The following is a 13,885-nucleotide window of genomic DNA, read 5'->3' on the forward strand; positions in this document are numbered from 1 at the left end:
CCCAATTGCACAAGGACGCATTGGAGCTTATTGATTAGTTCTGAGGGGGTGATGGTACTGAATGTTGAGTTGCAGTTGATAAAGAACATCCAGATGTGGGCATCTTTGCAGTCCAGATGTTGCAGGGTTGAGGGCTGTGGACCTGTTGCTCTCGTAGGCAAACTGGAGCGGATCCGAGTCGCCTCTCAGGCTGGAGCTGATATGTTTCGGCACCAACCTCTCTCAACACTTCAGCAGAGTGGACGGAAGTGCAACTGGGCGACGGTCGTCAAGGCAGGTGAACGGTCAGCGGGTGTCGAACAACGGGGTCGACCCGTGGGTGGGAGTTGGAGGACCTGCATTACCTGTGCCAAATGCCGGGTCAACCAGTGGGTCGGTGATGATGGGCAGCAGCCGGTGGGCGAACGGTCAGCGGGGGAGTGGGTGCGTTGCCTGTGTCGAACAACGGGTCGACCCGCGGGTGGGAGTTGGACGACGTGCATTACCTGTGCCAAATGCCGGGTCAACCAGTGGGTCGGTGATGATGGGCAGCAGCCGGTGGGCGAATGGGTGCCGGACACACTTCCCCTGGAGGTGCTAGTAGGGGTGGGGGAACAGGATCAGTATCTGCATTCGGGATACAGGGTAAACCCCTGATCTCCCCTTCCCCCTCCCCTATCCTCCTGACCCACCCCCTCTCCCTCACCCTCGCTCCGGTGACAGCTCCCTCTCATTTCTCCGGCACCCCCCCCAACTCACGGTGTACCGCTGGTCATCAGGGTGGACAGCCACAGCAACGTCCCCCAGCATGGTCTCCGGGCGCGTGGTCGCCACAACGATCTCCTCCCCTGTGGCAAGAGAGGGGGGACGTTAGCTGGGGAAGGTGGAGGGGGATGGAGGGGGGCAGGGGAGACAGGAGGGGCAAGGGTTGGGTGTGAGGAGGAGGAGGGAAGAGGGAGGAGAGAGGGAATGACTAGCTGTCCTCACCTCTGGACTGGTGCCCAAGCTGGGCAGTGCGAGAGCCTTACCCAGGGTGGAGTGGGCACCACATATGCCAGGCTGGTAATGGACACAGTGCCTGCAGAGACCCTCGAATCAATGGTCCTCTCTCCCATCTCCCGACGCTCCCTACTCAGTCCCAGAAAGGGAGAATACACAGAGTGTGACCCACCACCCCCGGGAGCCAATACCATCACCAATCAGGATCGCTCCCACTTCGCCGGGAGTGTGTGTGTGGACACCCCGCCCTGCAAAGCCCTCCTCTTCCCCCCAGTGCCCACACACTCACCCCCGTCCTGGGTCTGGTAGGCAAAGTTCACCAGCTCTCCAAAGACCACCTGCTCCTGGTACCCAGGCACCGAGATGGGAGTGCGTCCACGCAGGGGCCGGCTCTCCACCTGAGAAGAGTTAAGTAGGGCCAGAGGTCAGGGTCTGGAGAGGAGGGAGGTGAGAGTTCAAGATACAGAACGGTGGGGGGGGGGGGGGGTCGGACACGGAGTGGAAGAGTCAAAATGTAGAACTGAGGGGCACAGAGGTCAGGATTCCAAATGGAGTTCAGGGGTTAGGATGTACAGTGGGAAGTAAGAGGTTAGGATACAGAGCAGTGGGGTCAGAGGTTAGGTTCCCAAGTGAAGGTCAGGGTCAAGCTGTGGAGAGGTCAGAGGTCAATGGTCAGGATTCAGAGTGGAAGGTTAGTGATCAGGATGTGGAGTAGGGTGATCAGCGGTCAAGGTCCCAAGTGAGGGTCAGGGATCGTGATCCTGAGCGGGCGTCAGGTTTCAAGATCTCAAGGGAACAAGTGCGGTGGTTTCTGGAATTTCAGGACAGGGAAGGGGGCTGCTTACCCCTCACAGGACAGAGACAGGGCAGAGGGACAACTCTACCCACAGCAGCCTGAGGCGCCTTCACCAACCACCGTAGTCCTGGTGTAGGCGAGGGAGCTGGAGGGTTCAGATTCGGTGTCCAGTGAAACAATGCTGAAGGCCAGTGGGGAAGTTGAATAGCAGCACACAGGAAACAGGATCATTCCACACTTTGGAACTGAGATAGTAAAAGGAAAGCAGAACATAGTGTTCCAGTTACAGAGGAAGTGAAGAGCGGGGAGCCAAAGAACAAAGGCTGTGACAACCATTCACAAGACAGACATGAAGACCGTGTCCATTCACGAGACAGACAAGAAGACCGTGTCCATTCACGAAACAGACAAGAAGACCGGGTCCATTCACGAGACAGACGAGAAGACCGGGTCCATTCACGAGACAGACGAGAAGACGGGGTCCATTCACGAGACAGACGAGAAGACCGGGTCCATTCACGAGACAGACGCGAAGACCGTGTCCATTCACGAGACAGACGAGAAGACCGTGTCCATTCACGAGACAGACGAGAAGTCGGGGTCCCTTCACGAGACAGACGAGAAGACGGGGTCCATTCACGAGACAGACGAGAGAACAAGGTCCATTCACGAGACAGACGAGAAGACCGTGTCCATTCACGAGACAGACGAGAAGACGGGGTCCCTTCACGAGACAGACGAGAAGACCGTGTCCATTCACGAGACAGACAAGAAGACCGTGTCCATTCACGAGACAGACGAGAAGACCGTGTCCATTCACGAGACAGACGAGAAGACGGGGTCCATTCACGAGACAGACGGGAAGACGGGGTCCATTCACGAGACAGACGAGAAGACGTGGTCCATTCACGAGAGAGACGAGAAGACGGGGTCCATTCACGAGACAGACGGGAAGACCATGTCCATTCACGAGACAGACGAGAAGACGGGGTCCCTTCACGAGACAGACGAGAAGACCGTGTCCATTCACGAGACAGACGAGAAGACCGTGTCCATTCACGAGACAGACGAGAGAACAAGGTCCATTCACGAGACAGACGAGAAGACCGTGTCCATTCATGAGACAGACGAGAAGACGGGGTCCATTCACTAGACAGACGAGAAGACGGGGTCCATTCACTAGACAGACGAGAAGACCGTGTCCATTCACGAGACAGACGAGAAGACGGGGTCCATTCACGAGACAGACGAGAAGACCGTGTCCATTCACGAGACAGACGAGAAGACCGTGTCCATTCACGAGACAGACGGGAAGACCGTGTCCATTCACGAGACAGACGAGAAGACGGGGTCCATTCACTAGACAGACGAGAAGACGGGGTCCATTCACGAGACAGACGAGAAGACCGTGTCCATTCACGAGACAGACGAGAAGATGGGGTCCATTCACGAGACAGACGGGAAGACAGGGTCCATTCAGGAGACAAGACACAATTACGCTGTCCATTCTGGAGCTCATTATGGTGGGGTAGAACCTGAACCTGGTGGTACTGATTCTCAAGTCTTTATATCTCACCAAATGGGAGAGGGGAGAAGAGAACGACTGGGGTCGCTGAGGTGTTGGCTGCTTTCTTGAGGCAGCAGTCAGTCCATTAGGATCTATTTTCTCTGCTTTAGACTTCCATTACACATTCTCCTTTGAACTGAACCCCCCGCCTCAGCTTTATGACTAATACAAGGGTGAAAATTTTTTAAATGGTGTCCAAATGGTTGTTGCGACGTGTCTAGTGTGGTAGTGTAGTGGGTAGTGCTTGTCACTCCACTGACTAGCAGTCTTCAGAAAAGGAGAGCTGAATGTGAAAGTCTCTCCCTGCCAGTACATAACCTCTCCAACAGCGAGCCTCATGTCCTCACTAACGACACACTCTCAGACTCGGGGTGGGGAGGAGGCCTGGCCCCTGCACACGTAGCACACAGTCCTATCAATGTGTGAACACGCCCTGGTGCTCGTGAACCAGATCCCCCAGCTGTGGGTAAATTTCCCCACTGCCTTGTGAGAGATGAAGGCTGCGGGAGTAAACCCAGACAGCAAATCCAGAGTGGAGCCCCTCAGCTGGCTGAACATCCCCCTGGCAGTTCCTGCAGCCAAGCTGCTGCCAAACCTGTTGCACCTTTGTCTTTCCTTGGACTCCACCAGTGAGGCCCAGAGAGGGATCTTGACGACTGGGCATCTCAGGATCTCCGTACCTTCCGCCCAGACGTGTAATGATGATCATCACCCACTGTTCTTCGAGACAGCCAACCACCACCACCCACTTTAATGTGACTGGTTAAAAGTACAGGGAAGTTCAGAGACAAGTTCTTTACACGGAGTGCTAAGTGTGTGGAACACCCTGCCAGGGGTGCTGGTAGAGATAGATCCACTAGGGGCAGTTAAGAAACTTTTAAAAAGACATATGAATGATCAGAACGTAGGATTATCTGGGAGGGAAGGGTTAGATGGATCTTAGAGTAGGTTAAAAGTTTGACACAACATCACGAGCTTCAATGTTCTATGTACAATGCATATCAGACATTTCAACCCGGGGGAAAACGATTCTGATTTTCTTTAACTCTCCAGAAGACTCTAGTAGGGAGATTTTGGCCGTCAATCCCTTGGTGGGAGTGGGGGTGGTACCTACCTCGATGTCAGATATGGCAGAGTTGAGGGCACACGACCAGTTCACCAGCCCCTGCCCGCGGTACACCAAGCCTGCCTCATGCAGGCGGACAAATGCCTCCGTCACTGCCTCGCAGTAACCCTATGGGGGGGATGGGGGGGGGAAGATGCAGAGAGGTGAGACTCTGGACGGGAAGAAAGGTGAAAGTGTCTGATGAGAGCTTGGGAGAAAGAGGACGAGACATGATCATCCCTCAGAAGAGCAGATGGGATGGGCTGCAGACACGGTATTGAGGCACAGACAACAACGCGGCCCAGGCCCATCGGCCCACAATGCCTGTGCTGTACATGGTCCCAGATACAACTACATCCCTTGTGCCTGCACAGGCTCCGCATCCCTCCATGCCCTGCGTAGTTAAAGAATGGCTTTTTGGTACAGTGAAATGTGTCGACAACCAACAGTCCAAGGATGTGCTGGGGGCAGCCCACAAGTGCTGCCACATCTCTGGCGCCAAAATAGCTACAACTTGTGAACACATACGTCTTTGGAATGTGGGACGAAACCGGAGCCCCTGGAGGCTTAAGAGGGGAACACACGAAATCCTTATAAATAGCACTGGGAACTGAACAGTAATCATAGAACATCACAGCACAAAAACAGGCCGTAAGGCCCTGCTTGGCTGTGCCGAACCATTTTTCTCAAGTCCCGGCAACATCCTTGTAAACTTTCCCTGCACTCTTTCGACCTTATTAATATCCTTCCTGTAATTCGGTGACTAAAAAGCACACAATACTCCAAATTCGGCCTCACCAATGCCTTATGCGACCTCACCATAACATTCCAACTCTTATACTCAATAATTTGGTTTATAAAGGCCAACGTACCAAAAGCTCTCTTTACTACCCTATCTACCTGTGACACCACTTTTAGGGAATTTTGTTTCTGTATTCCCAGATCCCTCTGTTCTACTGCACTCCTCAGTGCCCTACCATTTACCTTGTATGATCTACCTTGGTTTTTCCTTCCGAAGTGCAACACCGCACACTTGTCCATCTGCCATTTTGCAGCACTGGCGCTGTAAACCATCACGCCTCTCCAGCCCTGGCAGCCATCACTCTGTGTAAAATACCTTCCCCTCTCACCTTAAAAACATGTCCTCCGGTATGATGGAACCACCCTAGTAAGAAGAGTCTGACTGCCCGACCTATGTGCTTCATAATCTCATAAACATGGATCAGCTCTGAAGCTCCAGGCAGGAGATCTCGAGGCATCGACCCTCCTCAACCTGTAACCTCAGCACCTCCTCCTCACCCGTCTGATCACGACAAGTGTCCACTTTATAGGTTTTCAAGTACTTGGCTCCCTCTGCTGTTTGAGGAACGATGTTCTGAACACTCAAACCCCCCGCCACGTACCCCTCCCCGAGAGAGAGACGCTCGGCGTGCGGGTGTGTTACCACTCACCGGGTCCATGGTGAAGCAGGCCCGGTCCCAGTCCAGCGAGGAGCCCAGGCGACGCAGCTGATGATAGATCTCCTCACCCTTCCTACCAACAACACCCAGACATTAGGCAGAGCCCAGGGGATGCACAGGGGGTGGAAGAGAGAGGGATAGGGAGAAGAGGAGTGGGGCTGGGAGAGGGAAAGGGAAGGAGATGAGCAGAGGGAGGGGATGACGGGAGTGGGAGGGCTGGCTTGTTGAGGGACCCCATAAACCAGCGATGAGGTTCCTGGGGAATGCCACGACATCCCAGATGGGGTTGACACCTCAGGAGTTCAGTCTCCCAACTGCTCCTGCCCCCACTCCGATACCCACCGTACCAGACCGGGATAGTGGGGGCCCCACCCAGACCAGGGCAGCCAGAGGTCCCACCATATCAGGACTGATGGGACGATGCACCCCCTCTGCACCAGCTGTGAGAGAGAGAAACGGTAAACCCTCCGGACCGGGAGAGAGAGGGACCCCACCCCCTCCGGACCGGGACGGCGAGGGAACCCGACTCCTCCGGACCGGGACGGCGAGGGACCCCGACCCCCTCAGGACCGGGACGGCGAGGGACCCCGACCCCCTCAGGACCGAGACGGCGAGGGACCCCGACCCCCTCAGGACCGGGACGGCGAGGGACCCCGACCCCCTCAGGACCGGGACGGCGAGGGACCCCGACCCCCTCAGGACCGGGACGGCGAGGGACCCCGACCCCCTCAGGACCGGGACGGCGAAGGACCCCGACCCCCTCAGGACCGGGACGGCGAGGGACCCCGACCCCCTCAGGACCGAGACGGCGAGGGACCCCACCCCCTCCGGACCAGGACGGTGAGGGACCTTGACCCCCTCCAGACCGGGATGGCGAGGGACCTCACCCCCTCCGGACCGGGACGGCGAGGGACCCTGACCCCCTCTGGACCAGGACGGTGAGGGACCTTGACCCCCCCCGGACCGGGACGGTGAGGGACCCCGACCCCCTCAGGACCGGGACGGCGAGGGACCCCGACCCCCTCAGGACTGAGACGGCGAGGGACCCCGACCCCCTCAGGACCGAGACGGCGAGGGACCCCACCCCCTCCGGACCAGGACGGTGAGGGACCTTGACCCCCTCCAGACCGGGATGGCGAGGGACCCCACCCCCTCCGGACCGGGACGGCGAGGGACTCCACCCCATGCTTTCGAACTGTGGGACTGATACTCACTCCTCCTTCCATCGCCACACCTCCTGCAGGAACTCGTGGCGTGACAGGTCCTGCCGGCTAATTCCACGCTCACGCTGCAGGGTCTTCTCCACCACCACCTGATGGCGAGGGAGGACAGTCAAGAGAGGCTTGAGTCTGGCCATTCGGCCCATTGAGTCTGGTCTGCCCCACCACTGATCTGGCTGTTGTTTTTCCTTAACGCCATTCTCTCAGTAACCTTACAAATGAAAAACTCTCCAATCTCTGCTTGAAATACCCAGTGAGTTGGCCTCCAGGCAGCTTTACCCCTCCAGAGAAACTCCTTCATTCCGAGGTTAGGATATTCTACTCCCCTACAAGGAAACCCACACAGAATGCTGCAGGAACTCAGCAGGCCAGGCAGCAAGTAACCAGCCAACATTTCGGGTTGAGACCCTTCAGCTGGACTGGAATGGAAAGTGAGAATGGGAGGGGAGGATGAGGTACAAGGTGGGAGGTGAATCCGGGAGAGGGGGAGGGGTGAAGTAAAGAGCTGGGAAGTCGATTGGTGAATGAGATGGAGGGGTGAAGTAAAGAGCTGGGAAGTCGATTGGTGAATGAGATGGAGGGCTGCAGAAGGACGGATCTGATAGGAGAAAGGAATGGGGAGGAGCACCGGAGGGAGATAATGGGCAGGTAAGGAGATAAGGTAAGGGAGGGGAATGGTATAAGGTGGGGGGTGGGGGAGGAACATTACCGGAAGTTTGAGAATGTATGTTGTACCATCACGTTGGAAACAACACAGGCAGAGTACAAGATTGCGACAGTAGGAGAGACCCTGGAGTGACATTTGGAATGGAAACGGGAAGTCGAGTTGAAATGAGTGGCCACTGGGTGACCCCGCTGTTGGTGGCGTCAGGGTTGGGATTTCCCTCATTATTTTTGTAAACGGTTCGGCCGTGAACGTGCACAGCGGAGTGAAGCAGAGGCACCGGACAGCCTTCTTCCTGACGGACCCGGGAATGTGGAGCTGCTGAACCCTCAGCGAGGATTAATCCGTGTTCTCCCGACCTCAGCCACAACCCAGTCCCTAAGTCTTGCTGCTGATAAATGGACTGCAACTTCGATAAGTGAGGGGTGAAACATTCTGGACATTCAAACCAGCGAATGGTGGGGCACAGACGAGTGTTGTGGAACTGAGGCACCCGGGAGCACAACTGCACAGTTCAGTGACAGTGACGAGGCGAGTAGACGGGTGGGTGAAGGTTTATCACGCTGGCCTTCATCAGTCAGGGTGTCGACTTTAGAAGGACGTTATGTTGCAGTTATGCAAGTGACTGGTCACCCTGTTAGAGCAAAGGCGTTGCCAGGTTGGAGAGGGTGTGGAAGAGACGGCCTGAGTCTTGGGTACCATGTGGCCAGGTTGCATCTTTGTTCACTGGACTACATGAGGGATGACAGAACGGGTGTGGACAGGGTGGACAGTCATGGTCTTTTCCCCAGGGTTGTCGAATCCAAAACTAGGAAACACAGATATAAGATAAGGGGGAAGAAGAGTACAGAAATAGGCCCTACATCTGGACTAAACACAACTGCAAATGAAACTAAATGCTGTTGTGAAGAAGGGGCATTTTTATCAATGCTGCCTGAGCCAGTTCCACCAGCATTTAGTATGCTGTGCACGGTTTCCAGCGAGTGCAGAAACTCGTGTGCCTCTTCTGCCTGTGCAGGCTCCATTTCACACATCTTTCACGCCTGACACATGCAAACACCACAAGCACAACAGCACGCATCACCCGGGCGCTACCTGGGTCGCGCCCAGTAACCGGGTCAGAATGCCTGAAACTGCCCCCCATACCCACCGAACAAGAGGCTGAGCCGGGAACACGGAGACGAACCAGGACTCACCTGTGTGGCAATTCCGGCATGGTCACAGCCCGGGAGCCAGAGCACCTTGCGGCCCTGCATCCGGTGCCTGAAAGGTAAAAGGTCACGACCTGAGAACTCTCTCCAGGACGTAGTGCGCAGATCAGAGTGTGAGGCAGCCAACCAGTTGCAAAACTGCTCCTGCAAATAGTGCAGAATGCAGCACAGAAGCTCCCCGGCGTTATGCAGAGTGGTTCCCCAGTTACTGTACCCCACTGTTATACAGAGAGACGTCCCCACAGGTACTGTACCCCAGTGTTATACAGAGAGACGTCCTCACAGGTACTGTACCCCAGTGTTATACAGAGAGACGTCCCCACAGGTACTGCACCCCAGAGTTATATAGAGAGACGTCCCCACAGGTACTGTACCCCAGTGTTATACAGATAGAGAAACCCCACAGGTACTGTACCCCAGTGCTATACAGAGAGATGTCCCCACAGGTACTGTACCCCAGTGTTATATAGAGAGACGTCCCCACAGGTACTGTACCCCAGTGTTATACAGAGAGACGTCCTCACAGGTACTGTACCCCAGTGTTATACAGAGAGACGTCCCCACAGGTACTGCACCCCAGAGTTATATAGAGAGACGTCCCACAGGTACTGTACCCCAGTGTTATACAGATAGAGAAACCCCACAGGTACTGTACCCCAGTGTTATACAGAGAGATGTCCCCACAGGTACTGTACCCCAGTGTTATACAGAGAGACGTCCTCACAGGTACTGAACCCCAGTGTTATACAGAGAGACGTCCCCACAGGTACTGCACCCCAGAGTTATATAGAGAGACGTCCCCACAGGTACTGTACCCCAGTGTTATACAGATAGAGAAACCCCACAGGTACTGTACCCCAGTGTTATACAGATAGAGAAACCCCACAGGTACTGTACCCCAGTGTTATACAGAGAGACGTCCCCACAGGTACTGCACCCCAGAGTTATATAGAGAGACGTCCCCACAGGTACTGTACCCCAGTGTTATACAGATAGAGAAACCCCACAGGTACTGTACCCCAGTGTTATACAGAGAGATGTCCCCACAGGTACTGTACCCCAGTGTTATACAGAGAGACGTCCTCACAGGTACTGAACCCCAGTGTTATACAGAGAGACGTCCCCACAGGTACTGCACCCCAGAGTTATATAGAGAGACGTCCCCACAGGTACTGTACCCCAGTGTTATACAGATAGAGAAACCCCACAGGTACTGTACCCCAGTGTTATACAGATAGAGAAACCCCACAGGTACTGTACCCCAGTGTTATACAGATAAACCCCACAGGTACTGTACCCCAGTGTTATACAGAGAGACGTCCCCACAGGTACTGTACCCCAGTGTTATACAGATAGAGAAACCCCACAGGTACTGTACCCCAGTGTTATACAGAGAGATGTCCCCACAGGTACTGTACCCCAGTGTTATACAGAGAGACGTCCTCACAGGTACTGGACCCCAGTATTATATAGAGAGAAAGAGAGAGAGATGTTCCCACAGATACTGTACCCCAGTGTTATAGAGAGATACACGTTCCCACAGATACTGTACCCCAGTGTTATGGAGACAGAGACACGTTCCCACAGATACTGTACCCCAGTGTTATAGAGAGAGACACATTCCCACAGATACTGTACCCCAGTGTTATAGAGAGAGACACGTTCCCACAGATACTGTACCCCAGTGTTATAGAGAGATACACATTCCCACAGATACTGTACCCCAGTGTTATATAGAGAGAGACGTTCCCACAGACACTGTACCCCAGTGTTACAGAGAGAGAGATGTTCCCACAGATACTGTACCCCAGTGTTAGAGAGATACATGTTCCCACAGATACTGTGCCCCAGTGTTATAGAGAGATACACGTTCCCACAGATACTGTACCCCAGTGTTATATAGAGAGAGATGTTCCCACACTGTACCCCAGTGTTATAGAGAGAGACACGTTCCCACAGATACTGTACCCGTGTTATAGAGAGAGAGAGACACGTTCCCACAGCTACTGTACCCCAGTGTTATAGAGAGAGAAAGACACCTGCCCACAGTACTGTACCCCAGTGTTATAGTGAGAGACACGTTCCCACAGATACTGTACCCCAGTCATAGAGAGAGAGACGTTTCTACAGATACTGTACCCCAGTGTTATACGGCGAGCTGTTCCCCAGTGTTATGCAGAAAGCAATCTGATACCCTGGTGTTATGGAGCATCTGACTCATGCTTGTTCCCAGGTACCAGGTCGATGTATGAACACGGTGATACCCAGGCATAGCCTGTTGCCTGTCTGGTGTACAGCCAGAGTGGACACCTACCATCGGACCACAGCGTCTTGGACTGCCACAGTCAGCGCGTGTCCCAGGTGTAGGGAGCCAGTGACGTTGGGCGGTGGAATACACAGGGCGAAGGTGGCCTCCTCTGGCTGAGACAGACGGGCCTGTGGACGGAGTCAGACATTAGTAGTTCTCCCTGAACACAGAGCCCCCGGGTCCCAGCCTCTCCGCCCTCCCCACACACACCTGAGACTCGGGCTTGAAGAAGCCTTGTTGCTCCCACCACGGGTACCAAGCAGCCTCCACGTACTGCGGGCTGTAGGAGTCGGGCAAGGGGGCCGTGGTGTCTGCAACAGGGAGACAGCGTTAGGGGACATCAGACCCAGGAGGTGGGAACATCCCACAGTGCCGGAGTTGAACAACACAGAATCAGACCTTTCAGCCCACTGTACTCAAACTGGCCCTCTCCCCGCACCCATGTACACCAGTAACTGCTACACAGCATGGAATCAGACCCTTCAGCCCACTGTACTCAAACTGGCCCTCTCCCCGCACCCACGTACACCAGTAACTGCTACACAGCAGGGAATCAGACCCTTCAGCCCACTGTACTCAAACTGGCCCTCTCCCCGCACCCACGTACACCAGTAACTGCCACACAGCGTGGAATCAGGCCTTGCACGACCAAGAGCCGCCTCCCTGGGCTGCTCCCATTTGGTGACATGGTAACGTCGCGGTTGGCATGACATCATCACAGCCAGGGGCTTCGGAGTTCAATCCCGGTCTCTGTACATCCTCCCCGTGGAATGCCTGGGTTCTCTCCAGCTGCTCCTGTTTCCTCCCACAGTCCGAAGATGTACCAGGCAGGTTAACTGATCAGAGTAAGTTGTCCCGGGAGTAGATTTGTCGGGGATTGCTGGGCAGGTGGAAGGTCTGGAAGGGCCTGCTCTGCCCTGTATCTCAAAACAAACAAACATGCCCCATCACGCTGGTGTTGTTGGCAAAACACTGAACTTTGACAACTCACACGCCTTCCTCAATCTCTCTTTATGAACTGCGCCGATGGAGAACAGCCCTCTCCAAACTGTCCTGAAGCTCGAACAACAGCTTTTTTATTATTATACAGGTTGGGTACAGATAAAAACTTTCTGTGTGTTCAGATTCCTTATTTGCATTTATCAGTAGATAACGTACAACTGTGGAATTGCACAGCACAGGAGAGGCCCTTCAGCCCATCAGATCCATGTCAACCATGTTCTTATCGTTCTGGACCCATTTACCCGCACTGGGTCTGCATCATTCTCTGTCATGGGGATTTGACTGCTCGTCCAGGGTATTATTTGTACATCCCCAGAGTCTCTGCCTCCACTACCCCCTTGGACAGTGTGTCCCAGATTCCACTCACCCCCACCCCTCAGTGAAATACATCCTCTCTCCACCTCTCCCCTTCCACCCAGCCCCTGCATCCGTTCTCGGTGAACAGTCATTCATTGGTCAGAAACAACAGTCACCTTCCCCTGCTCTTTGCCAGGTCTATTAGCGAATCAGGTGAGAGCAGGGGGGAGACGGCTGACACACAGAGGAGAGATGGGAGTGGAGTGAGGGAGGTGACTACGAGGGAGGGATGACAAGCAAGAGGGGAAGGGCTGGAGGCAGTTGTAGGGGATGGAGAGAGAGAGGGATGACAGGCAAGAGGGGAAGGACTGGAGGCAGCTGCTAGAGGGGACTGAGAGGGAAGTAACTGGGTAGGCTTTGTGTTACAGTTCCTTACCCTCCCCAGCCTCTACCTACCTTTCTCTTTACCTGCATCCATCTATCACCCACTGCCTTTACCCCCCTACACCCCTCCCCCACCTATCAATTATCCCTCACTCCTGCAAGGCTCATTCTTCACCGACTCACTCCCACTCCTTCTGCTATTGATACCTCGCATCCGCTCCTGTCTCAGGCTTGAAGCGGCTGCTGGGTTTAGCAAAGACCACAGTCAGCCACAGCAGACTCATCCCGCCCTCTCCCCCCACCCTGTCCTGCCCTACCTTTCTTCTCTCCAGGATGCGTCGGTATGTCGTACGTAATCACTGGCAGCTCCGGCCACTTCCGCTCACCCTGTTCCTGTGGCAAAAGAGCCTCGGTTATCCCGTGCAAGGTTGGAATTGGAATATTATTGTCATATGCACTGAAGTACAGTGAAAAACATCTTGAAAACTGGACATACAGGTCAGATCGTCACACAGTGCACGCAGGTAGAACAGTAACAGAATTCAGAAGAATGAGAGGAGATCTTATAGAAACATATAAAACTATGAAAGGGATAGATAATATAGAGGCAGGAAAATTGTTTCCACTGGTAGGTGAGACAAGAACTAGGGAACAAAGCCTCAAGATTCAGGGGAGTAGATTTAGGATGGAGATGAGGAGGAACTGCTTTTCTCAGAGACTGGTGAATCTGTGGAATTCCCTGCCCAATGAAGCAGTGGAGGCTACCTCAGTAAATATATTTAAGGCAAAATCAGATAGGGTTATGGGAAAAAGGCAGGAAGGTGGAGATAAGTCCATGGCCAGATCAGCCATCATCTTATTCAATGGTAGAGCAGGCTCAACGGGCCAGATTG

General features: G+C 54.3%; 1 protein-coding gene across 1 annotated transcript in view; it reads right to left on the reverse strand.

Moving 5' to 3' along the window:
- Positions 1-13,885, reverse strand: part of vars2 (valyl-tRNA synthetase 2, mitochondrial) — a 43,282-nt gene that overhangs the window by 27,148 nt on the left and 2,249 nt on the right. Inside the window, exons 2-11 of the mRNA XM_059970841.1 lie at positions 13,310-13,385; positions 11,520-11,620; positions 11,316-11,437; positions 8,987-9,053; positions 7,121-7,218; positions 5,898-5,979; positions 4,456-4,575; positions 1,268-1,376; positions 739-827; positions 486-576 (exon numbers count right to left, since the gene is read on the reverse strand). Coding sequence (XP_059826824.1) covers positions 486-576; positions 739-827; positions 1,268-1,376; positions 4,456-4,575; positions 5,898-5,979; positions 7,121-7,218; positions 8,987-9,053; positions 11,316-11,437; positions 11,520-11,620; positions 13,310-13,385 — 955 coding nt within the window. The remainder of the gene's footprint in view (positions 1-485; positions 577-738; positions 828-1,267; positions 1,377-4,455; positions 4,576-5,897; positions 5,980-7,120; positions 7,219-8,986; positions 9,054-11,315; positions 11,438-11,519; positions 11,621-13,309; positions 13,386-13,885) is intronic.

The sequence above is a fragment of the Hypanus sabinus genome, chromosome 5, assembly GCF_030144855.1.
Source record: "Hypanus sabinus isolate sHypSab1 chromosome 5, sHypSab1.hap1, whole genome shotgun sequence".
NCBI lineage: Eukaryota > Metazoa > Chordata > Chondrichthyes > Myliobatiformes > Dasyatidae > Hypanus > Hypanus sabinus.